Source organism: Fundulus heteroclitus, unplaced genomic scaffold (assembly GCF_011125445.2).
Source record: "Fundulus heteroclitus isolate FHET01 unplaced genomic scaffold, MU-UCD_Fhet_4.1 scaffold_48, whole genome shotgun sequence".
NCBI classification, from domain to species: Eukaryota; Metazoa; Chordata; class Actinopteri; order Cyprinodontiformes; family Fundulidae; genus Fundulus; species Fundulus heteroclitus.
Window position 1 is genome coordinate 2,341,729 of NW_023396901.1, and position 27,372 is coordinate 2,369,100.

Here is a 27,372-nt window from a genome sequence, read left to right on the forward strand (position 1 = left end):
AGTTACTCCTACAAATACATTTTGTTCACAAAATTACTCAAGTAAATGTAATTGAGTAAATGTATGTAACTGAGTAAATGTAACTTGTTACTACCCACCTCTAATTAACATATCTGAGAGTAGATATAATTCACTTAGATTGGATTGAGAGACGTGCTTTCGGTCATTATTAAACACAAGGTGTGATCTGCAGAGTTTTTCTATAGCTTTATCAACTGCCGGACAAGTGCATCAATGATCTCCAAAGGAAGATTTCACTGGATCTTAAAAAAAAATAATAATAATAATAAAAAAAATACAGGGGAGTTATTAACTAAATATTAGTGTTCAACCTTTTCTATTGGAAACCACATTATTAAGTAAATGCTTACTTTATTTGTTGCAACAGAAATATTTACCAGAGATATCTTAAGTTCTGCACATGTTGGTAAACAGCTGAAAATGACAATTTTCAAAAGGACAAGTGTTTATTACAAAAGTCAATAATGTACCAAAATTCAACACAGCATGAGTCTTTTTTATTATAAGGTTGTACATTAATCCCAAAGCTGTTGCCCAAGGTGAAAAGTTTGTTATCTTGAACATATGTTGTCCAGGTTTAATAATTTTTTACTGGGTTATTCTGAATTTACATGGAAAAGTATAAGAAACCGACTGATAAAGGTTTGTGAAACCACCGGCAGTATTAAGCCGCCTGTCCAAAAAAAAAAACTTACACTTGCTACATTTTGTTGGACAGCCTTTAGCTTTAATTAGGATATCCATTTGCTGCAACATTATTGGATAACATTTTGAAAACATAATTTTTGTAAGCGACAGCATTTTTTTGCCCAGAAAGATGACGGGAAAATCGGATTGCTGTGCAAGTTCATCTCCAGCACGCCCCAAACATTGATAATCTAGCCAATCCACATGTGAAAATGATGTCTCCTTGCTCCTTGGACAACTCCTTCACCATTTGGGCCCAATGAATCCTGCCACGGTCAACTCGGAACATGCCTGACCCATCAGGAAATACTCCCAGATACCCAGATGGAATAACTGGGGGTCATTAGGTATATTGAGGTAGTCAGATGACCTCATTCATTGAGCAGATGACGTTTTAAAAGCTATAGGGTTGCTTAGCTCTAATTCCTTAAATCACCTTTGCATCATGGGTGCAGAAACTTTCTAATTTTCCTTATTGAACACAGCTGGGAGTTCTGCTGTCTTTTTTTTAAAATGGAATAATCACGATCATTTAAGTTTTTTTTCTGACCACAAATCTTCCACAAAGACAATGGTTCCTCACTTCTTAGATGTTTTCCTTGTTTGATACATACCAATGATTGTCCGTCTCTGAAACAGGCTACAACCTTTCCATGACCACAGGACGCATCATCCATAAAGAAGGGTGCTTAAGAACTGAGAAAGGACTCATTGCATCAGTTTGGGTTTATTTACTAGCTGCCAGGAGAAATGCAATCCTCCATGAAGTAACTTTGCATGGGAGGTTCCCACCTATTTACTAAGTTAAATTTAGGTGGTGACTTTTTGCAATTTTCTGGATGAGCAGATTCTAGCTCGCCCTGTTTTTTTTTTTTTTTTTTTTTTTTTTGTATTAAACTAGCAACTTTATTTTGAACCAAACTACAAAAAATGATATATACATAAAAAAAAGAAGGACTTTTGAATGTGTGAATAGTGAAAGTCAGGGTCAAGCAGATGCATTTCAGAGCTATAGTTTTGTAGCCATCTTGCACAACACTGCTACAAATGCGTAAACTTGTACCGTGATCTTCTGAGATAGAACCCAAGACAAAATAAAGTTACTGTCTTACTGTCACATTATTTTTTATTTCAAAACCAAACCAGTTCAGATCAGATGCTCTCAAACCACCCTGGTCTCAGAAAAACACAACATACACACAAATCGGAAACCTACTGTTGCTGCTCGTCTACAGTGGTTGCTTTTTCAACAAAGAAAGAAAAGAGGAAATTACTTCTGTGGAAGACGTACGGACATTGTTTTAATCAATGTTAAATACATTTTCAGAACAAAGCAATGACAAAAATTTGGGATCATTGGTGGAGAAAAAAATATGGAGTTCCCATTTATTAGTATCTTTGAAACAAATACTTGCATATGTCTAATAATGCAAATGAGTGTTAAGTAAAAATGTAACAATTGACAGGAAGATTCAAGTTGTTTGTTGTTTCTACAGTTTTATGGGTTAAATAACTTAAAAAGGCTGTGGGAAGGAAACATCCAAGTTGTCCAAGAAAGATATCAAAGCTCCAAGCAACACACCTTAAAAACAGAAAACCCACTAAAGACACGGAAGACAAATAAGTAGAAAAGTGGGTCAATGTTGACTTTAGTGTGAGAAATATTTAGAGAAAAGCCAAACTAGAACTGTAGTGCACATCCAAAAAAGAAAAGAACAGGAAAAGAAAACAAGATTTTAGTGAATTAAAGAGAAGCACAAACTGTTTGTGACTGGATGACTGTATGTTCAGTGATTAATCATACATCTCTATATGGTTGTTTGTACTTTTTCAATGAAAGACATAAAGATGACTAACAGAAAAAAACAAGCACATTCTGATAGGTTCTCGTCTGCATATCAAGTGAAGGAATGGGGCAAATTTAAGTAAAAACCCAGCCAGACGGCAACACTTTAAACTGTTTCCTTATTCAATCAGTCTAAAATAGTGTTATTTAAGTAGTTTGATGATAAACATGTTTTTCAGGGTGATAATATATGTGTGCTGAGCAAATGGTTCACAACTTAGTATGCCAAGTAAACAGTCCAGGTTTGAATTTAACAGGCAATGTATGGCGGACACTGGAAAAACAAGCGTCTGGTCTCCATTCTGCAGCGCTGATATGTTAGCAATACAAAAATGTTACAACTACATGTAGGCTGGTTACCACCATAAAAAGGATAACACGATTTGGAAAGGTTAGCTTCAAAACCACTAACTATTTCAGACTATTACTACACTTTAAAGTCTTTCTTTAACTAGATGCCAGAGATAGTGTTGGAAAGCTGCTTTTTTTTTTACCAGCTGTTTGGAACTAGAGTTGTGTAGCTGCCGCACACTGCTGATCCCCCTTGCTTAAAGGAAAGATTATATCAGTTGTTTTGAGATATTCACTGTCCTGAAACAAACAGTTGTTGGCACTGTTGCCTTGCAGCAAGAAGGTCCAGATTTGAATCCCTGTCAGGGCCTTTCTGCATGGAGTTTGCACGTTCTCCCTGTGCATGCATGGGTTCTACCTGGGTACTCCTGCTTCCCCCCATACAGATTCTCAACCACTGGAGATCTATGGATAAACCGGATTAGGGACTGGATGGATGTTTCACAATCATAGCTGGTAAGCTATGAACTCAATGTCTGTTGAGCAACCAACTGCTGGATTGTTATTGGAGCAGATAGCCAGACTAGATAAACAGCTAATATCAGCTTTATGTACATCCACTCTTATTCTAGAAACAGCAGAAGAGTTAAAGTTAGAACAGTCTGCACAATGAGCATAAATACCTGAACACTACTGCTAAACGTAACGGCTGGCAATTCAAACTTTTTGAATAACTCCACGAGACTGTTTTAAATAAAAGCAAAATGTTATCGTTTTATATTTTGTGTAACCTTTTTGCAAAAAAACACTTTGGTATGTTATCAGGTAGCTCAGCTCCGTTCTGGGATGCCGTTCTTCTTCCCAGTAGCTGTTAGACTTTATAACCATCTCTTCCCCCAACAAACTTATTAAGTATTTCCATCGCTGCTGTTTTTGCAGTTTATTTACTCTTTTAAATACATTTACAAGGATGAATGACTTATGCAGATTTCTTCAAATCACCCTACTCATGTGCACACATCCCTCATTTCTTGAGGATGCCACTTTTAACAGCTGATAACTCTACAGTATTATTCTTATGTTGTAAATTGGTCCTTATTGTACAGTCTTTTATTCTTATTTTTATATTTTGTACCATTGCGTGCGTCTGCATTCTTCCATTTACGAATCACCGTGCTGCCGGGACACCTGAATTTTTCCACTGTGGGACATTAAAGGACTTAATGTCCCACTTATCATACAGTGTCCAATTCCTAGTAAGAGGCAGTAAGAGATTTATATAAAATGTTTTTTTACATTATTAAAAGAACTGAAGCTGTTAAAAAAAGCCAAAAAGGTGCAGCAAAACACAAAGCCCTTATTCCGATGTTCTTGGTTCAAATTGGTTTCTTTTCCTCACCATTTCCTCTGTTTTTCATTTACTTAGTCAAGAATGCTACCTGTACGTTAAACAAAGCCAGAATTTTAAAGTGATAAATAAAATTGTTTGGTTACATATCTGTGATTCCCTTTTTACAACAACGCAAGACAGCAGACCAGTTATCTAATACAATTTGATGTATGTGGGGCTGGTTGTTGGACATTTTTCTGGGCTAATGAGCTAATGGGACTCAGCAGCCACAAATATATAAACAGGACAGCGTAGAACCAAGCAGCCAACCTTGCAATGTGTGAAAAAGCAGGAGAAAGAATCCTCCCAAAAAACAAAATGTCGAGCAAACCCCGAAATATTGCATATCAAAGTAAAATAAAGTTTGCTCTGAGGCTGGGATGGAACCTGATATGTTGTCCTGTCAAGACGTTAGAACGTGGAGCTCCATCTTTCAACAACTCCAATCTTAAAACACTGATCACAAAAACAAACAAAAACGGTAAAATGCCTGATCCACACCTGGTACACGCACATCTACACCACTGTCACACGCAGACATGCAAATACGTCACAGTTTCTAGCAAATGAAATCTTATTTATCTAAAAAACCTACTCCCCCGTAGCTCATTGCTGGCTGGATTCATCACCGGCCGCTCGGTTAGGACTCCCAGACGAAGTTAAGGTAGTCAGAACTAGCTGCGCTTCATTCTTCAGACAGCTTATGCGTGGTTCAGAAAGTGGAGGTAGGGAGCCAAACAGAGGAGTTGGATTTAATGTGAATACTTTAAAGGATTTGTATCTTATTAACACTAGTGTTTGCTAAACATAAACATATACAACAGGGATATTTGCTCTAATAAACAAAAATGCTGTAACTGACTGTTTTCACTTTAGTCTGTAATGTTGTACTCTCCCTCGTCTTGCTTTTCCTCATCCCAGTCCGAAGCATTTTATCGGCCCGAGTATCCCCCCTCAGACCCCTGTGTCTTGCTCCTCTTCCTCTTCCCCCTCCTCCTCCTGCTGGGGCAGGAGCTGGTACTGCTCGTTGCCCACCGGGAGGAAGGAAGTCCTGGGACGAATCCCGTCTGCCTCACAGGGGGCCGAATGAGAGTTGGAGTCCAGCTGATCGGTGGAGTTGCACTTGGTGTACAGCTCGCGGTGCACCTGCGGGCCGGGGCCCTCCTGGGGGGGGACGTCGAGGGCGTGGCGGTTTTTCAGCGTGGAATAGATGTAGCCGATGGGCATGGGAAGGCTGGCGAACACTATGAGCATGACGATCATAGCCAGGGCCCAGCCCGGGTACTCAAGGGTCATCTCGGAAGCCTGAAAAGACAAACAGCAGACAAGAGGGTGAAGAAGATGGCACTGAAGCTAAAAGCCAAGCTAAAGAAGTTTGTGATGCTCTTAACTTATTAATCACTGAATTTTAATCCCATACAAGAGCATCTGAACTTAAAAAACCCTGAAAAGTTGATTTATTAGCAATTAAAAAAGGTAAACTCCCCTATCTTATAGATTTATTACACACAGAGTGACGCATTTCAAGTGTTTATTAATATTAATTATCATTATAATAGCTTACAACTGATGCAACCTCAATATTCAGATTTGAATATTTAATATTTCTCACAGAATTTAAATATTTTATAAAACTGAATAAAAACAGACTTGTAATATGCAACAGATAGGGAAGACTGATGAGGTGACAGCTGTGCTCAAACATAAATGCAGAAAAAATGGCTACATTTCAACTACTCAACTATTTAGGGCTTAGAAGAAATTATAAGTCAGTTAAGCTCCTCCCCCTGCTGTCTTGATATCCTGCCTACAACGTTCCTTAAAAAGTCCAAAAGAACAGGGACTTCTTTGTGTCAGTAGGTAACTTCTCCACAGAGCAGACAAAAGTCACATGTGGGGTACTCCAAGGTTCAATCCTGGGACCCCTTCTATTCAATATTCTCCTACTAGCTGAGGTTAAAACAAGAGATAAGATTAGTTACCATAACTATGCAGAGGACACACCGCTCTACATTACAATGTCACCAGGTGACTCTGAACTCATCCATGCACTGAACGGATCCTTAGAATAAATCAGTGCATGGATGTGCCAAAACTTTCTCTAGCTGAACAGAAACAAAACTTAAGTTATTATTTTTGGACCTAAAGAGGAACGAACTAGAGTCCGCACGCAGCTTCAGTCATTACAACTACAAACTAGTGATCAGGCCTGAAATCTGGGTGTAGTGATGCACTTAGACCTGAACCTTCAAGAACACATAAAGAAAGTCACAAAGTCAGCCTTCTACCATCTGAAGAATATTTCCAGGATTAAAGGACTGATGTTGCAACGCGATCTAGAGAAACGCCTCCATGCCTTTATCTTTAGTCACATTGATTACTGCAGCAGTGTTTTCACAGGTCTGCTTAAAAAATCAACCTGCAGCTGATCCAGAACGCTGCTGCTCGCTTTCTCACTAAAACCAGGAAGATAGAGAAACATCACCCCAGTTTTAAAGTCCTTACACCGGCTCCCTGTAGCTCAGAGAATAGACTTCAAAAAGTGTATAAATCACTGAATGGCTTAGGACCAAAATACATTAAAAACCTGTTGTTGTTGTATAAACCCTTCAGACCACTCAGATCTTCTGGTTCTGAATTGGCATGGACACCTATAAGAAACCGACTGATAAAGGTTTATGGAACCACCGGTAGTATTACGCCGCCTGTCCAAAAAAAAAGTTACACTTGCTACATTTTGTTGGACAGCCTTTAACTTTTTCTTTTTCTGGTCTACTCTGCATACCCAGAACCAGAAACAAACATGGAGAAGCAGCATTTAGTTCCTATGCTCCACAAATCTGCAACAAACTTCCAGAAAAATGCTAATCAGCTGAAACACTAAATTCCTTTAAATCAAGAATGAAAACTCACCTGTTCAGAGCTGCTTTCGGCCCATAATAACATGAACACTGACCAACATATTTGATCTATATTGATGTTTTCAGCTTATACAATTTAATGTTTGTTACTGGTCTCACAACCGGTGACTGTTTCGACGTGTTTATGATGATTTTGTGTTTTCATGATGTAAAGCACTTTGAACTGCCTTGCTGCTGAAATGTGCTACACAAATAAACCTGACTTAATGGAAAGTTGATTGGAAGGAAAAAGTGGGGAAGATTTAGGAGAAGTTCAACACCGTAGAAATGCTGAAGGGAGCTATTAAAGGGTCCTGGGCTTCCATTACACCTCAGCAGTGCTACAGGCTGATCACCTCCATGCCACGCTGCAGTAAGGCATGCAAAAGAAGTGTCAACCAAATATAGACAGAAAATGCTGTAGGCCTACAGCAAATAGACATGCTTTTCAGCAGGTTGACATTTCTGCATTCAGAAAGGTTATTTTGTGTCATGTAATATTTTAGTTTTCTGGAAAAACTGAAACTGGAGTTTCTAAGAGAAATATAACAGAAATAAAACACACAAATGATATCCCCCCCAGCGGATACTTAATCTAGACATATGAGTTTATTACAAAAGATCAATGCTATTATAATTCATTGAGATATATTTTTATACAGTAAAAGTAGCTAGAACACATTTTCAGTGAAGTGATGAGGCAAATGTTCTGGGGTAACATAAACCCTGAGGTCTAAATCTGACTGAGCTGAATTTTACTTTCACATAAGCCAGGTCAAAGGTCAGGACCACACCATGAGTTAAGGGTCAAATGTGCCTTCAGAGAAAGCTTTCAATACCAACCCTTTGGTTACTGATACATTCCCCATGTCTTGACATGTTGAACAAAACCTCACTGACATGCTGGATTGCAATTTCTCTTTTAAATATCTTGAAACATGTCTGATTAAATAAGCAAATCTTACTGCCGTTTGATTCCAGGCGGTGTACGTGGGCCTCTTGAAAACCATTCGCAAAAAACTGGCAGCAAGGAGACCAACCATTGCCAGCAGACAGACGTACTTCCAGAGATATTTGTACACCACCGGGGGGCGCCACTTGAGCATGAGTTCGATGTCATCCAGGAACCTGCAGAGATGGGACATATTTCACAAAGGCGGGCATAAAAAATTAGGCATGATCATGAAACATGTTAGAAAAAGATTTTATATAAATATTTTGGAAATGAAAGAGCGTCTCTTACCGATCTGTGCCGTAAACCCACGACACACTAATGGTTTCGAAAATGACAACAATGACTAGTGGTAGGGTTGCAGAGTAGTCATCAAACATAGTCACAAAATAATTGCCAGATCGCTGGGTGAACAATAATCCGATTATGAACCCCAACACACAGCTGAACACTGAAAAACAGGTAGGAACAGAGTACGATACAAATAATTAAACAAGATGCGATAATCATTCTTCATTTACAGGCCATCTGTGGCATAGTGGGCTATGCATCTTTGATATGGGGGACCTGGGTTTGAATCCTGGTTGAGTCAGGAAGGGCATAAAACTTTGCCAAGATTGTGTGAAAGTCGTACAGACTTGCTGTGGTGGCCAGGGACTCAATGCCGTTACGTCGCTTAATTAGCTGATTTAGTGTTTCTGGTACTTAAGTTTATATCTATTGCCCTTTAAAATACTTCTATGCTGTCTGCAAAAGTATTCACACTCCTTTAACTATTTTTTTTTTTTAGGTTTTGTCACTGTATAACCACAAACCTTAATGTATTTTTATCAACATTTAATTTAAAAGACCAACATAAGTTAGTGCTTAATTGTAATGTGGTTGATACACAGGTCTCAAAGCCTTTGACATAGAAAAATCTGAAAAGTGTGGCGTGCATTTGTTTTCAACTTCCTTTACCCTGATAGGTTTAAGTTGTCAGAAGACAATAAGTGACAATTTAGAAAAACACCTGAGGCCTTCACAGTTGTCCTCTGCAGGCCTCAGAGGTTTCTTAGAGAACACCATTGAATAAATAGCATCAAGAAGACCAAAGATGTTTACGCCTATGCCAAAATAAAAACAACAAAAAAACAATAATAGCATAATTCTAGTTTCAGTTCACAATTATGAGCTACGAGGTGGAATCTCAATTAAATACATTGAGGTACGTGGTTGTAATAAAATATATGCTTAATATGCATATTTAACGTATTAAATATGCTGATAATTTTGAATAATGTTAAAAAATTCACAAGCTAACAATCGCTGTGAGAAAGCGGGTGCTTGAGCGTGGGCTGAAGGACCTGTGAGGAGGGTCCGATGGCGGCCCAGGAGTTTAAAGTTGTCCATGAGAGGCGTGAGGATTCCCTGCATGGTCCCGAACATGGTGCTCATGCCCAGGTTGAGGAGCATCAGGAAAAACAGCGTGGACCAGAAGGGGCTGGCCGGGAAGAGGGCCATCACTTCAGTGAACGCTATGAATGCCAGGCCCGTCCCCTCGACACCCTGGACACACACACACACACAAAGAGGAGCTTGCAGAGAAACTGAGGCAGTACACATCATGCTGTCTAGTCCTCCTGATGCTTTCTGTTTGACTGTAAAGATTTTTAGACGACATAAACACTAAGAGATGACATGACCGTATGCACCTCCTCTGTTTCTATTGTTTCTTTCCGCTATAGCAGAATTTCCTATAATGTTTTTATTGCTTAAACAAGCCTTCTCTAGGCAGGATCTTCTTACAGCTCCTATTTCTCATGCATGGCTGCAAAGAAAAGGGTTTTTATCTCTGTTGCTCGTCAATACTGCCGTGCATCTTCACCTCTCTACACCTTAAACACTTCATCTGTTCCTGCTACTATATCTGATCTACAACCAGCCAAGATAGTAAAAACTGTACAGCACACTGACAAGAAAAGAGGTTTGAGAGTTATGTACATCTTCCTATAAAGTATTTTGTGGCTATTTCTATGTGAATCAAATATTTAAAACTTAAAATAAATTTCAAAGCATTTACTGTTTCAACAGACAGCTCTTCTGTTGGAGCAAAAGCTCAGTTAAGTGTGACATTGCTCACTTTATGCTGTACTTTCATTTGCTTTTTTTTTTAGATTTGTTTGTCAATAGGTTTTTCTTAATTAAATTAGTTTATTTTCATTGAAGTGGGAAAAAATGATCACTCAGTCGTACCTTTTAAGTATGATTAAATAAACACAAATGTGCATGTGTTTTTCATGCACATTTTATATAACTTTTGCTACCACATTTTTTATTACATGCACTGCATAAAATGCCAGAATAATAAGTGAGAACATTTTCTGTAGTTGATATTTTTTTAATTCTTCAAATTTAGAAGTTTTACTTATAATTCCTTAATACTTGATAGAATTGCCTTTAAACTGATTTCACCTGAATACTGAGATGCTATTGCGAATTTGTTATTTTCTTTTTTATTTAAACTGTTTGTACTGTTTGAGTTAAAATATGCTCATTCAGGCTAATTATGAAAAAGACTAGAGAAAATTTACTTTATGAGGGGCTGAACTCGCACTTTGTTTTCTCTTTGCATTGCACCGAGGTCCAAGTCAGAGCTGGAGGTCTAAAACATTTTCACAAAGTTGATTTTGTTTACTTTTTTTTGGCAGATTTAACAAACCCTGGTCTTGAATAATAAACTTTAATACCTGAAATGTAGTTATATTGCATAAAGTAAAACTGATTATCAAATTCTTTATGAAAAAAAAAGACAGCCATTTATCATTCATCATAATAACTAATATGGAAACATTTTGAAAGCAGTAACATTAGTTGTTACTGGTAGGCTGAATAGAGCTTATTCAGTGTCAGCATCACCTTGTTCATCTCCTCCTCCAAATTGCAGTCGGTGAACTGAGGCCCCAGCTTGGAGCCGTACTCTTCGTACCACTGTCTGTATTCAGGTAGCGTCACGGAGCTCCGATCTGTCACATTGAACGAAGGCCACCAGTACTGGCCAGACCCATTATAAGACATAAGATTTAACACGCCAAGATTTCTGGAAGATCGGATAAAGCAAAAAAGAAAAGATTAGGAAGGCAGTTTTGTGGGAAGATAATAATAACAACGTGAAAGTGAGATTAAAACATTTTCAGTCACAAACACACAGGGATACATACTCAGCAACACAGTGCAGGGCGATGGTCTTGGCCCGGAACCCCAGCACCACGAAAACCACGAGGGAGGCCAGCACCGATGTCATAAAGTTGATACAGGAGACCATCAGGGCGTCCCTGTGGCAGTTGTTGTGGATCGGATTGTAGGAGGAATACGCGATGACAGAGCCGTAGCCCAGACCCAGGGCGAAAAACACCTGCGTGGCTGCCTGTCGCCACACCTGTACGTTGCCCCAAATCTCCAGCTGAAACAAAAAAAAAATACAATGAGAAATTCTCACCAGGTTGTCCTCTCAGCGTTTTTTAATACTGATTTTCTTTTTGGGATCAACCGAAATGCAATTCAGAACAAAACACTTGTGGTTTGCTTACTTTTGGATAAAACATATATGTGACCCCATCAATGGCTCCATCCAATAACATCCCTCTGATGAGGAAGATGAAGAGCACCACATAGGGAAAAACCGAAGAAAAGTACATCACCTACGGTGAGAAAAGACACAGAATTGTTTATTTCCAAGAATATTATTTTTCCTTAAAAGCAGCAAGATTTAAAACATTTGGTTAAGCAAAGTATATAACCTAAAAAAAAACGCTCAAAGTAAGTATTACCAGTGGCGTCTCTGGCCTGATGAGTTAAGTGGGGCACAAAACCTCAACACCTATTAGCAGCAGCTAATTTTTTGTGATGCATATAACCTGACTCTGATCAATTTTACATTACACAGATAAATTTGCACAAACCATCGCACTGGAATTGTAATTTTATGGCAAGCTAAATGTAATTCAACTTTTATACATAAAATGACAAATAAAGGCTCACTAATATTGTTCATTTATTGAACAGAATAGATTCATACAACACTTAATGGTCGTACACTTTTCGGCACACTGTAAATTTAACGTGTGCAATTCAAGAATTTTGATTGGACAATCCAAAATTGGGGCCACATGATTATTACAGCTGGGTATTAAACAGCGTTTAATTATCATGCTATTATCTAAACTGAGTTTTTGTAATTGGACAAGGGGGATTAAAAACTGTAAATATTGCATGTTGCAGGTTTTAAATGAAAAACATAAGCACATATTTTATTCATAAACAACAACAATTCAATTTCTACATTTTACACAATGTAAATACATCAATAAAATCGATAGCAAATTAGTCACGTCTGCAAACTACAAATATTTAAATCTGCCAAAATCATCTAAACCCATCTTGTTTTTCAGTTGTATTTTACGGCTGCACAGAACCCACCGATCATCAGTGTTAGCAATGGAGAAATGTCCCTCACAGCCCTTTCAAAGACCTACTGATGCATCGTTGAGGTTAGGATTCTCTTACCTTTGCAGACGACTTGATGCCCTTGATCATAGCCAGCGACACAATCGCCCAAGCAGCCAACAAGCAGCCTGTCATGATGGGGTTAAACTCTCCAGATTCCTCTATGGAGTTGGTGATGTTCAGGGCTTTCCTGAACCAGAAATATGGCGTTGGGGAGCTGCTCGCACATTCCTTCACTGTTTATTGAAGACAGACAACAGAGCAGACCATGGTCAGGCGCTTACAGGTCACATTTGATTAAACTTCTCCGCTATGCCAGTACCTGTGTCATTGGTGGCGACATCAATCGGGCAGTGTTCCCACGGCAACGGATACTGGAAGGAGTTTCCCAAGTAGAAAAGACTCCACGCAATGATGACATTGTAGTAAAGAGCTACATAAAAACAAACCTAGGGAAGGAGAAAAACGGGCTTCAGTTGGGGGTTCTTTTACAGCGAACTCGAACGTGATTCATACGGTGAGAAAAAGTCTTATAGTTTCCTTCCAGGCTGTTATTAATCTTTTCAAGTGGTCATAAACGGATTTTACAGCATTTTCTGACAAACGATTTAAGTTTTCTTTAGACCTTTGCTGTTTTTTTTATTAATTCAACATTCAGTGCGGGACAGTTTATAGGTGTGTTTTTAAGTGACTAAACTCTGCTGAATGAATCATTCAGGCATATAAAAAGGCTTCTAAGGGTTTGCACAAACAACAAACAACTTGGCAAAGAACCAGTTTAAAGCTGGATCTTTTTGCACGCTGGAATCAGCAGATTGTCACAGAGACGCAACTTTCTTCAACAACAAGTTTCTTCAGTTGAATCTATGTATCCGAGAAAACACAAAGAAATATTCCCAAGGAGGTAAGTTCGCATTCAGTTGATGAAATGAAAATCAGTTCATTTCTCAGGTCTTGCTGCATGTGTTTGTTGATTTGTTTTCCTTATTTCTGAATATCTGCTTTAGATGGGGTTTTTTTTTTACCCCGACATTCTTTGCTTCATTTCTCATTATAAGATCTTGAAAAAAAGTTTACATCATTTCATTGAATTTTCAAAAGATCGTAGTCATTTGAAAACATTAGATAACCCCCCTATTAAACATTGAGTTGCTTAAAAAGAAATCTTCACATATTGATGTCTAATCTCATTTGCTATTATCTAAATGGATTCAGTGGCACTTACACAGATGTACTTTATTTTATAACTTGTTTTTTTTGGGGGGTGCTCCTGGTCTGATGTGAGAAGAGGTCGACGGCGTTAAAAAAGGAGCGGACATGTGGGAAAGTTTTACACCACCTGTTTATAGGTCTATAAATTGAAGTAATGACTTGCTGTGCTGTTAAAGTTAGTGGTACAGTGAGGTAGCTGTTTCATCCTGATTATTTCAGAGGAATGTGTGTCCTGCTGAAAAAAATGGATACATTTGATGTATACATTTATTGTTTAGCTAGAGCAGGGCTGATAATAATGCATGTTTTTTTTTGTATCTGAGCCTTTTAGCTCTTTTTTTGTTTGTTTATTTAAGATCTTATTTAAAGATTTTTGGTTTAGAAAATGTATTAATGAATCATCTTGATAAAAGTTGTTTAAAAACTAAAACAAATGATGTGTATCAGTGTTAAAAAATACTGCTTCATCTTTATTCCATATATATGGAGGTTATATAAGGTTCAAAAATATTCTGTCTTAAGGATGTATGAAGCCCTGGGAAAGATTTTCTTCTGTGACTTATATTTTAGTTGACTGAATTTAGCTAAATGTTCTCAGATGTAATACATTAAAACCAGACGAAAGCTAAAATGACAAAAGTTGACTAAAAGCGACTGAAATATAGACATTTATAGTCAAAAAACTATGACTAAAACTAATTAGAATGTGTTGTCAAAATAAACACTGTCTTCCAGACATCTACCGCTCTCTGACATCAGTCTGAGCAGAGGTGGCCCATTCCTCATATTCAACTGTGACCCGTCTGATGGTTTTCTTGTATGGACAGCACATTTTAGGTAGAATCAAAGGATCCTAAGGAGATTAAGATCCAGGCTTTGTCCAGGACTTTCCATTCCCAGTCAGTTCTTAGTGGATCTACTGGTATGTTTTGCGTCATGGCTATGATGCAGGATCCAGTTCTGCTTTAGCTTTATTATTTTTATTTATTTTGTATTTTTTTTTACAGTTGGCCTCACGTTTCCCTGAAGCATAGTTTGATAAATAACAGGATTCGTAGAGGATTCTGTGATGGTGAGATGACCAAGTCCTGCTGCATCGCACCCCAAACCATGACATTTCCACCTCCATTCTTAACAGCTTATATGGATATAGCAAACATGTCCAAAGTAGTATTGAAGTATTGATCTTTGTTTTTGTTTTTCTGGGAAACCTTAGTCTGGCCTTTTTGTTTTTCTTAGCGAACAAAGGGGGGGGGGGGGGGGGGGGTTAAAACTGCAGAGGTAAGCAGCAATGTATAGGGATGGAGAGCTCTGTGCTGCTGTATGTTTGTAACAACCAGAGATATATTTTGTCAAATACTGCCCTGGCATCTTATTAAAAGGACTCTAAACCATTTAAATGGTAGAGCTTATTTATTTATTTATTTTACTGGCTTCAAAACCCCAAAAGATTTAAGACTTCAAAATTTAAATTGGGGGGACCTTGATGTCCTTGACCAGCACTTAAATTTGTATTCCTGTGTCAAGATATATGGCCTGACCATTTACAACACTGACAATGAGATAAAAAAAAAAACAAATGGAAAAAAAACTAGATCCTAAAAAACTACTACTAATAATATTTTTACTATAACATTGCACATACTGTTATGTATTCTCTTTGGGCTGTGAGGTCGCTTTGTCTGCGTAGAAAAGTTGTTACACAACAGTCTGACAGCAAAGAGCTGCAGCGATCTGCTCCGCTCTCAAGTTACAGCATGAAATGACGTGACCACCATCTCTAAGTATACACACGCCGCTGCGACTGATCAAAAGAAAGTTAGTTTACAGAACGTGGGAGAAAAGAAACACCACAGGCTAAGCAGCGGATGACAGGGAATCTGCAGATTACTTAAACAGACAAATCGACGGCTCTGCCTTTAAAAGCCAGAAACCTTATTATCGCCGATCAGTAATCCTTTCACTAGCTCGCGTGCAAACCACAAGTACAGTAAACAGAGAATCCTCCTGCTTCCACGTGGCTTTTACACGCCTCAGCTTTAAAGAGCAACTCTCACCACGCAGCTGGAGTAGCCGATCCCCACCAGCTTCGGGGAGATGTGCTTCCATACGCCAATGCTTCCCTGTCGAATACTTTGGCCCGCTGCCAGCTCCATAAAAAACAGGGGGACTCCCACAATCAGTAGAAGAAAAACATACAAGAGCATGAAGGCCCCTGAAAGAGTGGAAAGAAGACAGATTTACAAAAACACAAGCAGCAATTACTATTTCCGTTTTCAATAAACAAGTTTGTTAACTGTTGGCATGTCCTGGGTTTCGCTACGTTTAACCTCCAGGATTAAACTCTTCATTCCAAGGCCCTCACCTCCTCCATTTTGGTGGCAAAGGTATGGAAACCGCCAGACGTTCCCCAGGCCCACGCTGAAGCCGACCTGAGCCAACACGTACTGGATTTTGGAATCCCAGGCGGGTCGATCTGCATCGTCTGGGTCTGCTGTATCAGGACTGGCTGCAAGCTGCACTTCGGACTGGCCCTCTCCCAGCCAGGCTCTCTCCTCGCTGGAATCCAGAGCAGGCTTCTCCATCTAACCACAATCAAAGGAAGCAGAGGGATCAATCTAAAGGATACCAGTTCAGTTTAACTAAAATACAGCACCCTTCACATGTATTGGGATGTCCGGCAAAGATGTCTAAAAAGCCATAAAACTATTTACTGTAATTGCAGTGGGGCCATCTCACATTGAAATACTTGGAAGCATCCACCTTTTGAATTGTGTTTAAAGATTTTTTTTAAATCAATTCACTCAACAACAACAAAAATCACATGTTAAAAAAACAGAAACCACCAGTGAAGTAATTGTAACCATTCGAATAAGACAGGCGTACTATACATCAAGAACTTGGTACAGAAAACAGTTTCTTATCTAAATCTTCAGATATCTACAATCACATCAACAAATAAGAAAGCTGGACAAGGAGCCAAGATAATCTTGACATCAAGCGAAGTGGATTATACACAGGGATGGTCCAAAACAATCTCCAACACTTGTTTTAAGAGAGAAAACTAGATAAAAACAGGCATCTTGGGATCACCATGCTGCCATAACAACCATTAGACACCATCTACATGCTAACCTGGTGTTTGGCTAGCAGGTGAAAAAGCCTTTGGTGCACCACTGTTATGAGAGTAGGGCGTTTTCTCAGTGCTATCAAGAGTCAGATGTGAATAAGAATTATTTTTAGCAACAAGCACTCGCTAAAGCACCTTATGCCCATAGTCAAGCCAGGTGGAGGAGCTATGATACTGTGAGTCTGTCACTCTTCCAAAGCCCCTGAAAACCTTGTTAGAAAACATGGCATCACAAATTCTTTCAAAAACCAGGAGAAGTCAAGTAACAATCTGGTGGACTCAGTTAGAAAAACTGAAAACTGGCCGATGATGAGTCTTTCAATTGGCTAATGATCCAAAACATATGTCCAGATGACGCAGAAATGGGTCTCCAGACACAGAATGAACCTTCTTCCTTGGCCATCTCTGTCCTCAGACCTGTAAACTATCCTATACAACACCTGTGGGGTGTGGAGAATAAAGGCCAGTCCTTTTCACAGAGAGAGTAAAAAGTAAACTCTCAGAAAAAATCAACACTATAAATGGAGATTAAGAGTAAACATCTTTTATAGACCAAAACTGAAAGTCAAATACTATTTTATTAGTTAGCAGAGTGCTAGCTGGAGCTCAGCTTTGGAGGTGTGGCTGTCCTTTGCGCGCTAGGAAGGCTGCAAGTTTTCCGGTTTTTCAGCAATCTCGACAATGTTTAATAAAGATCTCCAAAAGGATGCTGAAATCAATCAATTCCCTCCACTGTGACAAAATACATCATCAGCAGATGTGTCAACTAGTCCAAGCCTGATCTACCTGGTAAATTTAGCTCAAGATAACGCCGATGGCTGCTCGTGTCAAAGTCCACGACCCCAAACATACTACTCCTGTTTGACTTGTGTGGGAAGCGTGCCAGGAAAAGGTTTGAACTCTGCAAAAGCAATATTGGAGTTTGTCAGTGAACCCATAGAGAAGGACTTTGTGAAACTTTGCGTTCCTGGACAGCCAAGTTCAAGGTATAGCGGCTCTAGTTCGGTGCAGAGTAAAAATGTATGTAGAGAAAAATGTCATAACCAGTCTTGAAGCATGCTGGCACAAATGCTTCCGGTTTAGAGTTGCTTATAAATCTTAATAAATGAGAAATTAATGTTGATCTCTTCAAAACTTTGCCCTGTCATCAGGATAAAGTCTGACTGTCCTTGATACAACATATGCCATGTCGCTATGTCTAAAGGATGAATAATAAACATCTCTCTACAGACCAATACTGAAAGTCAACTCTTATTTGTTTATATATATTTAATAGTTTGCAGAGTGCTAGCTGGAGTTGAGAGGATTGTGTGCTTTTTGCAAACGTTCAAAATCAAAACAATACGGGGCTCCTGTTAAATTTCACAGATTTATGGAATTGTACTACATACAGCACAATAGTCAATTACACACAATTGCCATCTTTATTCACATTTTGAATGGCCTGACCCACAGAATCTGTAAGATAGATGAGCAAAGTATGGTAGAAAAATGAGACATTGCTCTCTGATTTTGAAGTGTCAGAAAGAAAACGGGGGATTTATTAAAGACCCAAAGACACATGCAAAAACCTGAAACACTTTGCCTCAACCAAATAATGACCATGCAAATGATATATAATATCTTGTTATTTTAACAGCCCTATGCCAAACATTTAATAATCTGTGCCATGTTAGCTCGACACACTGCAAATTAAACCTGATTGTCCAGTGCAATGCTGTGCAGAATTGCATAGGGCAAAAATAAGTTATGTCACACGTTTTACTGGGGAATTACAGCCCGATTCCTCACACCTGACCAAGGGCAGACCCATCTCCCCTTCAGTACTAATAGAGTAGTGGCCAGACTGGACTGTGTCTGAATCCACACCACAGAAACCCAATCTCCAAAACGTTCAGCATGGAGCACACCATTGGAGTAGCTACACGGTTACTCTACTTCTGAATGACATGCCTTGAGACATAAAGCTGACTAAACAGCTGCTGATCGTGGTTTGTTAGAAAATGTACCCAGTTAAGAAAGCCTTCACTAGAATTATGCACAAGGGCATGGTTGCAGACTCACATGCGGGGTATAATCCTGCGCTTTTTATTGCTCCATGGTTAGAAATTATTACGACACCCAGGCAAGACTCATTCAGTTGTTTTAAACTGTTTTAAGCAGACCAGCCCTGATCTTAAGCCCAGTCAATGCAGAAACATGAATTATTTCATAGGCTAAATCTATTCTTGTTTTCTATAACTCCATCCTGTTAAAAAGTGGAAAAGATCTCACAGCTGAAGAGAGAGGATGGAAGTTATTTTAGCCAAGGATAATAGCTATTAGAGGGTAAGGCGTTCTAACCTTTTCCACAGTTTAAGACACATTTCTGTTGTTGCCTTTTGTTTAATAAGTAAAACAAAATAAATTGTTGTTGTTTAAATAGAAATAAATCCCTTTCTTTTCCAAGATAAAAATTTGATCTGTTGATTAATTATTATTATCTTATTAAAGATGTTTGTGTTTACATTTTTTTGTTTAAATTGTTTTCACTGTAACATGATTTTCTCTGTTGCAAAACAAGTCTGTACTGACATAAAGTACACAATCTGAAACATGATGTGGGATTTAAGCATATCCTGCTTTCACACACTGTGAAAATGACCATGAACCCATTTTTTCCTTGGTGAAATTCCAGCATTGAGTATAATGAAGTCAAGCCATCAATACGCTCAGTCAATTGGTCAACAAACAAAACTTCCAAAAACATACATAGAGGCTGTGGATCTGTAATCAAACTGTAAATAAAAAGGGGAAAAATAAAACTACTACCTGAAATTCACTGAATTTAGACTAGAGACAGGCTCAAACCCCAAAGTCAGCTTTAGTGCTTTACACATTGTAGGGAATATCTCATGCAGCGGCGCACTAATGAGCAGCCGAATCTCACTGCTGAATGACCGCAGCCCGAGTCTGCTAAGATGAGCCGGCCAGGTCCAAAATAGATTGAGCCGGCTTCGAGGTTTCATCGAGCCACATGGTTTAGAAGCAACCTTTGTCGGTATCACCGAGTCAGGATGGAAAATTACAAGAGGCGTCTGACCCAGAAAGACTGTTGAAGACACACAGCCAGATAGGGCAGGTGTGTTCAGAAATAAATACACACAGGCGGAGGCGAGCGAGACTGTGACAGAAATATGCATATATAAGTAGAGAGGAGGGGAGGCTAGGCAAGGCGCAGCCATTCAGTGAATGGGAGCTGGAGGGAAGAAAATCTGTTGGGAGGTGTTGGCTTTGCATTGGCTGGTACTGTGGGTGGTGCTGAGGTGCATGCAGAGCAGGCAGTAGGTGAAGCTGGGAAAACTGGAGACGATAGGCTGTGGTCAATTTATTGATGTCGAAACTTAAAACTCTTAATGTTTGGATCTCAGTTAGCTCCACAAACTACAGATTATAGTTCTGTAAAGAATTACAAAATATGACTTTGTATAAGTATTCATGCGTAACGCTTATGTGTCAGTCTGGATGTTCAAAGGTAGAAATTTGGATTCTGATTGCAAAAATCTTTAATAGTTCATGTAAGTACATGTAGCCAATGTGTTTCAGAAATGTCACCTGGTTCGGTACTGATGTTTATTAAACCATGTTTTTCCCCCCCACTCCTAGTCCAATGCAGTTAAAGGCATCAAAGAACCTGAACCCCTAAGCACCTGCATAGGATTTCCACAGCAGGAGGGGGCTACCCCCCATGTAATATACATCTTTGATTTTAGAGCAGTAATATGTAGGTTTTTACCTAGATATTAGCTTGATTTAATATAATAAATGATTTTTCAGGTCAATTGGTGCATTTCTCAAACATCTGCCCTTGTAACTTGAAAGTGTTGGATCCATCACTGAAAGGATCATGTGACCTAGAGCACCATATATGGCAGTCTGAGCTCCCCTTAAAGGTGCATAGCCACGTCATTTGACTTTTTTTTAAAATGTATACCTCAGTAGCTCACTTTGGTTGCATACAAAGTTTTTATGACAGATTATCAGATCCTGCTGCTGTATTAGTAATTATATTGCCGCTTTACGGTTTGTTTTTGCTCAATTTGATAGTAAATAAAGCCTTTCATGATTATTTTTAATAACAGAGGAAGTACAACACTGCGCATGTGCAGCAGGCGATAAAACAAGGAAGCGGCTAACGGCTATAACCATCTCCCAGAGAAACAATGCAGAATGGTCCAAGATCCAGTGGGGGAAAAAAATGCAAAAAATTGTTTGCAGAGTTGACTGACGTGAGTAAACGTTCTGATATGAGGCTCTTAAAGTTGCTGTAGATCTATGTATTTAATTAATAACAGTTCGTCTTCGATCACGCTAAGCTACCACTTTACTGTGAGGCATTGCAAAGGGTCAGGCTTGGTCTGCCATTAGTTACAAGTGATTTATTAATTAAGCAAACCAGTATTATGATAGTTTTGTGATACTGCTAGTAGATGCCAACACGTCTATTTATATGCGGTCAACGTGCCCGGTGCTGGGGCTATTTTTATCCACAAAAACGACCATCAAAACATTATCAGGATGGAGCATCGTTATTATTAGACTGGCAAGTTATTAATATGTCTGAGTCTATATTTTTCAGCTTTGTAGGAGCTAAATGCTGAGCTCCCAGGCTAAAATAGCTGTTTGCAACAAAATGGGTATGACACTTTCCTGATGAGACATATTTTTGGTTCTCTGAGGATTTAATCTAGATAGGTGAATGTGATCTTGATATTTACAAGTAACTCCATGACGTCTCAATGTTCTGGTCCAAAGTGGTCTGCTATCAGATTCCAAAACATGGAGGAAGACTGCTTAATTTTGTGACAGTGCAGTGTTGCCAGTGGCCTTTAGGGGTGCTAAACCTAGAAGCTACAGTTCAAGCTTCCCTATTGGCTAAAGATTACACAGCACTGCTTTCTGGGGTGACATTTTGCACCTATTCCTTATAAAAAAACGACTGGGGCCATCCTTTATGACTCTCCTAAAACTGATGTGCTTCTCTTCTGAAGGCTGAACTCAAGACAACACTTCCAAAGGCAATAAAAAGGTCAAATAATTATTTGTCCTCAATCTATGTACAGTTTGTACTTTCTAACACTTTATCCCAACTTTTATTGATTAAAATAAATAATTAGGGACAGATCTGGTTGTCAAGTAAAACACTATCTTTTTTTATTGATTTTAATGCACAGTTACCTTTAAAATATGTTGTATTATTTGCATGTAGCAAAATTAAAAGCGATTACTTAGCATCAGAGATTACTTAGCGTCGCTATTGTGATTGGTGAAATTCTGCCCAAAAGTGTCATGCAAAATCCACATTTTAACGTGTGCTGTCCAGGAGCTGCGTATATATCTTTATATTCCGTTTGGGCCACATTTTTACAAGCTGTTTAGTTTTCTCTGCTTTCTATAAAATGTTTTGGAACAATTATGTCACCGCCTTTGCTGCAGAACTGTTAAAAAAGGTCAGGAGGTCTGGCTTTTCGTGAATCCCCAATTTTTATTTTTCTGAGCGATTTTGTAGTCCAAGCTGAAAGGATGCAGAAGCTACAAGTGGCCAAGTAAAAATGTTGAGCTGTTCATTACACCGTCCCCCAGCATACTCCAAAAATGGCCAAACAAGAATCTTTTATTGCCACCATGCGTTACCATGGTGAAATTACCTTTGAGGCGGACACTGGCATAGGAAGTACGCAAATAACATGACACAAAGACACAACAGACGATGTGGAGTGGAGGCTCTGTGACCTTTCGCATTTAAAGAGACCGCACCAGAACGAGTTGCTTTCAGACGCACCTTAGAACAGCTGTAAAAGAGAAGCCTGTGGTGCTAAATTAACATGAATTAAAACCAACGCATAGCAGTTCCACTTTATTTAGACCACAACTAAATGATTTAAATGTGAGAAGGAAGGACTGAAAGGCATGATATGTCCCCTTTAAGGCCCCATCAAACCACAGGCTACCTCTGCTTCCAATCTTTCTCAACACAGTGAGTCTGTGCAAAAAAATATATATATATTTTCCCCTCTTAGAACCAAAATCTTTATGTTTATCAATAATCATCATTGTAAAAGTTGAGGTTTATGTTCTGTATTCTTCAAAAGCTATACATTTTCAGCGTATTGTATAATTTCAAACCTGAATCTTTAGTTTGAACTCAACCTGCAATTTTAACCTCCGACAAAGACACTAATCCAAACAACTACAGTATATTTCCTTTTTCTTTTCTATACTTGGCTAACCCTAACTTTTATTCGTCCCCAAGGGTCTGCTTCACCCCAGCGCACCCATCACACACCCACAGAATGGCCCAGGTTTTCACAAAGAGCTCTGGTATATTTCTGGTTCTGGTCAAACAGGAGCTTTTTGAGGGAGTAGGTAAAAAAAAAAAAAAAAACAGGCAACCACAGTTTGTACTCAGTTTAACCTGCTAAACTAAAGTTGTAAAAAAAGATTTTTTCTTTCAGTACTAAATCATAGTTGGGATTATTCTCACACGCATCAGAACATCAAGAAAAGCAGGTTTACGTACACTATGTACTCTGTACTGATATCCCATAATACCCTAAGGTTACACAGTAAATAAACATGCACATCACAAAGAACAAAGTCTGTCAGGGGAACATATATGCATATGTCCATTAACTGAAAACATCTGACTTGAAGGCTCAGGGTTGTGCCATCTGTGGGTCTTTGAGGTTTATGTCAGATGAAGATATTCAGTTTGTTTTTGTGTGGGTCGCTTTTTATGGTATAAGTCGGTCTCAACTCTTCTATGCATTTTTTCTGCAGCGCCATGCAAAAGACTTCCTAACTCTTGATCTTGTTCATGTTTTGTCATGTTACGACTACAGACTTCACTGCATCTTTGGGGGGAATTTTGAGAGACCCACTGGGTCAATACTTTGTAGAACCACCCTTTGCTGCAGTTATAGCTTATCTTTTGGGATGTGTCTCAAACAGCTTTACACTAGAGACTGAAATGTATGGTCCCTGTTTTTGCAGACTAGCTCAGACTGGTTCAGGCATAGTCAAATAGGAGGAAGAGCGCTTTTGAACAACAATCTTGAAGTATTGCATGCAGGCTTAGAATTTGACAAGACCATTCTAACTAGGGAGGCAATATATTAGGAAAAACATGGAACATGCAATATTGTTGATGAACGTTGCGATGATGATATTTTCTTTTCAAGATTGTTTTTGCATATACTGATTTGATGACAATGGTAATTTGCAGTATATCGTGCATCCTTGATACAACACCGTTATATGCACTGATCTCGACCGCTCTATGGTAGCTCTGGCTGTATGTTTTGGGCAGCTGGGCAGCTAGAACTTGGACATCCACCCGGGTCTCAAGCCTTTTGCAGCTTGTAATAGGTTGTCTTCCAAGGGTGCCCTGTATTTATGTCAAATTATTCTGCCCATCAGTAATGTCCAGCTTATTTGTCCCTGCTTGAAGGAAAGCGTCGCCACACCATGATGCTGCCACCACCCTGTTTCTTGGTCAGGATAATGTGTACAGTGTCATGTGCAGAGTTTGTTCTCTTCCACACAAAACGGATTCTGCAAGAGTGATGAAACGTTGTCACCCCGTCCCGCATGTCTGATGTGCTCTTTACACGGCTGCAAACACGACTAGCTATGCAGCTTTCTCTTTCTTCTTGCACCTCTTCCATAAATGTAGGATTTCTGCATTTCTGGAAGGCAGTGATCAAGTGCATAGCTAATAGCAGCCCTGCCAACAGATTCTCCGGCCCCAGCTGTAGAGCTCTGCAGCTCCTCCAAAGTTAGCAGAGGCTTATTGGCAGCTTTTGCGGCTAAAGCTCTTCACAGGTTTGCTGCTACATTTTCAGATAACCCACTGAACTCTGTATTTGTGGCCTATGAGACGTTCAAATCCTGACATGACCTGTCGTGTTCCTTGGTCGTTGAGATGTTATTTGTCCACCAATGTTTTCTAGCAAACCTCTCAGGCTTTCACAAAACATCTATTTATAAAACAAGATTAAATTATCAACAAGTGGAGTCTGTTTACTGATCAGGAGACTTCTGAAGACATTTAGTTGCACTGGCCTATCTGAGCTGGTCGGGTACAAACCAAACTTTTAAGATTTCTATTTTTTACCTGCACATCACAATGATGATGTGATTTGTGTTGGTCTACTGCATAAAACCCAAATAAAATACATTGAAGTTTGTGGTTTTAACACAAAATATATATATATTTTAAAATATATATATTCTTGCAAGGTGTGGCATGTAATTTAACATGTTCCTGTGCATGTTTGCGCATTGAGGACTTTTACGTTTCTGTAGTGGGTGAAAAGTAACCTAAACAGTCTCACTTATCAAAACATCAGCTACATTACCACAGTGTTTGTGTTAAGCTCGCTTTCAAGTCGGCCACCAGAAGATCAACTGTCAAATCTGCAATGTCAGCAAAATATAAGAAAAAAATAACAAATAAAGGTTCGGGTTTCCCTGAACATGCAATCATTATAGCACACAAAATCATGTCCACTGCAAAACATCCCAAGAATGACTGTCTGTTAACTACTGAGCTATCTTTTATTTTTTTCTAAAGCGAGGAATAAAATCTGCAGCTTATGACTGAGTCATGAAGCATGAGACACAATCTTTGTTCACCCTTTCCCTGAAAAAGCCCCCTGGACAAAGACCTTATGTATAAATAGTATGTCGTGGACCTGCCTTTATAGGCAGATAAACAACATGGTGTACATGCATAAGATCCTCGTTCCCTGAAAATGTAGTAATGCAGCTGTAAACCAAGAGTGCACCAACACACAGTAACCCCCCACCTACAGTTTGGATGGCCGCTCGTGGAAAAATACCCCTCACCTGCTGCACATCCTATCAGAAATTGAAGAAAAAGTGTAATTAATCTTTAGTTTTCTTACATGTCTACAAGTGAGATGTCTAGGTCTGATTAAAGGTAATACATGTGAAGTTTTAGTCATTCTAAGTTTTAAGGTGTTTGCAGATGAAGTAATTTAAGTTATCTGATTAGGCCTATATGCACCCATCAGTGCGGTATATAGGTAGAAAAGTGTGTTGCAGCGTAAAATAGGGGCTTTAACCTGCCTGCATTTGACTTGGCTGCAGCTGCAGACAGCTGCGCTTTTAAACATGCTGTACACATTCAGTCCCAGGATTGCTGTTTGCCTAAAAATGCTCAGAAGCGATTATCTTTTAAGAAGTTGAGCCACAGCCTCAAAGCAACACCCATGGGTTAACTGATTTAAAAAAAAAAGAGTCAGTAAAGTGTAAGATAAAGAATCAAGAACGTTTTAGTTTGGAAAACCTGGTGCGCAAGAAGGTGTCGGGACGCCGAAGCCGCGTAATGCGCAGGGTGAAGGCAAAACAACGGTGTGTTGTGGACATACCATGTGAGCGCACGGTCCCCCCAGAGGAGTAGAGTTTCCAGGAGTCCAGCTGCTGGTGTTGATTTCTCCGCTCCTCTTCTCACCAGGACTCCTCGACTCTTTGCTTTTAGTTCTTTTCGATCTCTACCAGGGCGACGCGTGTGATCTTTCTGACTGGCAAAACTTTCCACCGGGCTGTTTTGGAGAATTTTTAAGGCACTTTTGGGCAGCTGGAACAAAGTGTCGTCTCGACCGTAAGAAGAAGCGAAGGAGCGGCTCCAACAGCTGAGCCAATGAGGAGGCAGCGGGGGCTGAGCGAGGCGTCCCCCCCAAACGGAGCAGCGCAGCGGGGCAGGGCGACGCTGCAGAGAGGAAGCCACTGCCGCTACTGTTCCGTGGCGTGGGTTAAAGCGGCCTGTTGCTGCCTTCCAGCGTGTTTCTGTCACACTCAAATAAAATGCACGAGTGCTGGACACTCTTATGGATGATTATTCCCCCTCTTAATATTAATCAGCGATTTGACTGGACAGAGAGAGAAATGCAATGATGAGTTAACAAATCAGTCTGATTATTGCAAATTAAATAAAATGTATTTTTTATATGCTTGGAAAAATGCTAAATTAGCAACACAGTGTATCAAGAATCTTTAATGAAATTTTGGCTCTAAATCACGCAGGTTCGCACACAGACAAAATAGCTGAATGCATCCACAGCAGCATCTCTGGTATGATGAGTTAGGAGGGCCACAAACACTCAACACCTATTAGCAGCAAAAAAAAAAAAAAATTTTGTGATGCATGCAACCTGACTTTGATCAATGTTACATTAAACAGATACATTAGCATAAACCAACACGCAAGAAAATCCATTTTATAAAAGCTAAATGTAATTTAATTTTCATACATACAATTATAAATAAAGGCTCACTCATAATGTTCATTTATCGAACAGAGAAGATCCGCATCTGTCCTTCAATGAGCCAGCAAGGACAACCAACACTAGATTAATATTTGCATTTAGTTTCAATTTTCCTATTTTTTTATTT

At 39.2% G+C, this 27,372-nt stretch overlaps 1 protein-coding gene across 2 annotated transcripts; it reads right to left on the reverse strand.

Moving 5' to 3' along the window:
* Window positions 1-1,816: 1,816 nt before the first annotated feature.
* slc6a16a (solute carrier family 6 member 16a) lies at window positions 1,817-26,758 on the reverse strand. Of its 2 annotated transcripts, none has more exons than XM_012882277.3 (12): window positions 26,349-26,758; window positions 16,150-16,369; window positions 15,842-15,999; window positions 12,895-13,021; window positions 12,633-12,808; window positions 11,657-11,767; window positions 11,288-11,529; window positions 10,986-11,166; window positions 9,434-9,635; window positions 8,379-8,538; window positions 8,101-8,263; window positions 1,817-5,540 (listed from the first exon to the last, which is right to left on the reverse strand). In XM_012882277.3, the coding sequence occupies exons 1-12, from the start codon at window positions 26,349-26,351 to the stop codon at window positions 5,190-5,192; spliced, it is 2,094 nt and encodes a 697-aa protein (XP_012737731.2). In that variant the 5' UTR covers window positions 26,352-26,758; the 3' UTR covers window positions 1,817-5,189. The 2 variants fall into 2 exon arrangements, with proteins under 2 accessions (XP_012737731.2, XP_021164153.2); XM_021308478.2 differs by lacking the exon at window positions 26,349-26,758 and adding an exon at window positions 19,726-19,858 and having other exon boundaries at window positions 5,190-5,540.
* Between the last annotated feature and the right edge of the window lie 614 nt (window positions 26,759-27,372).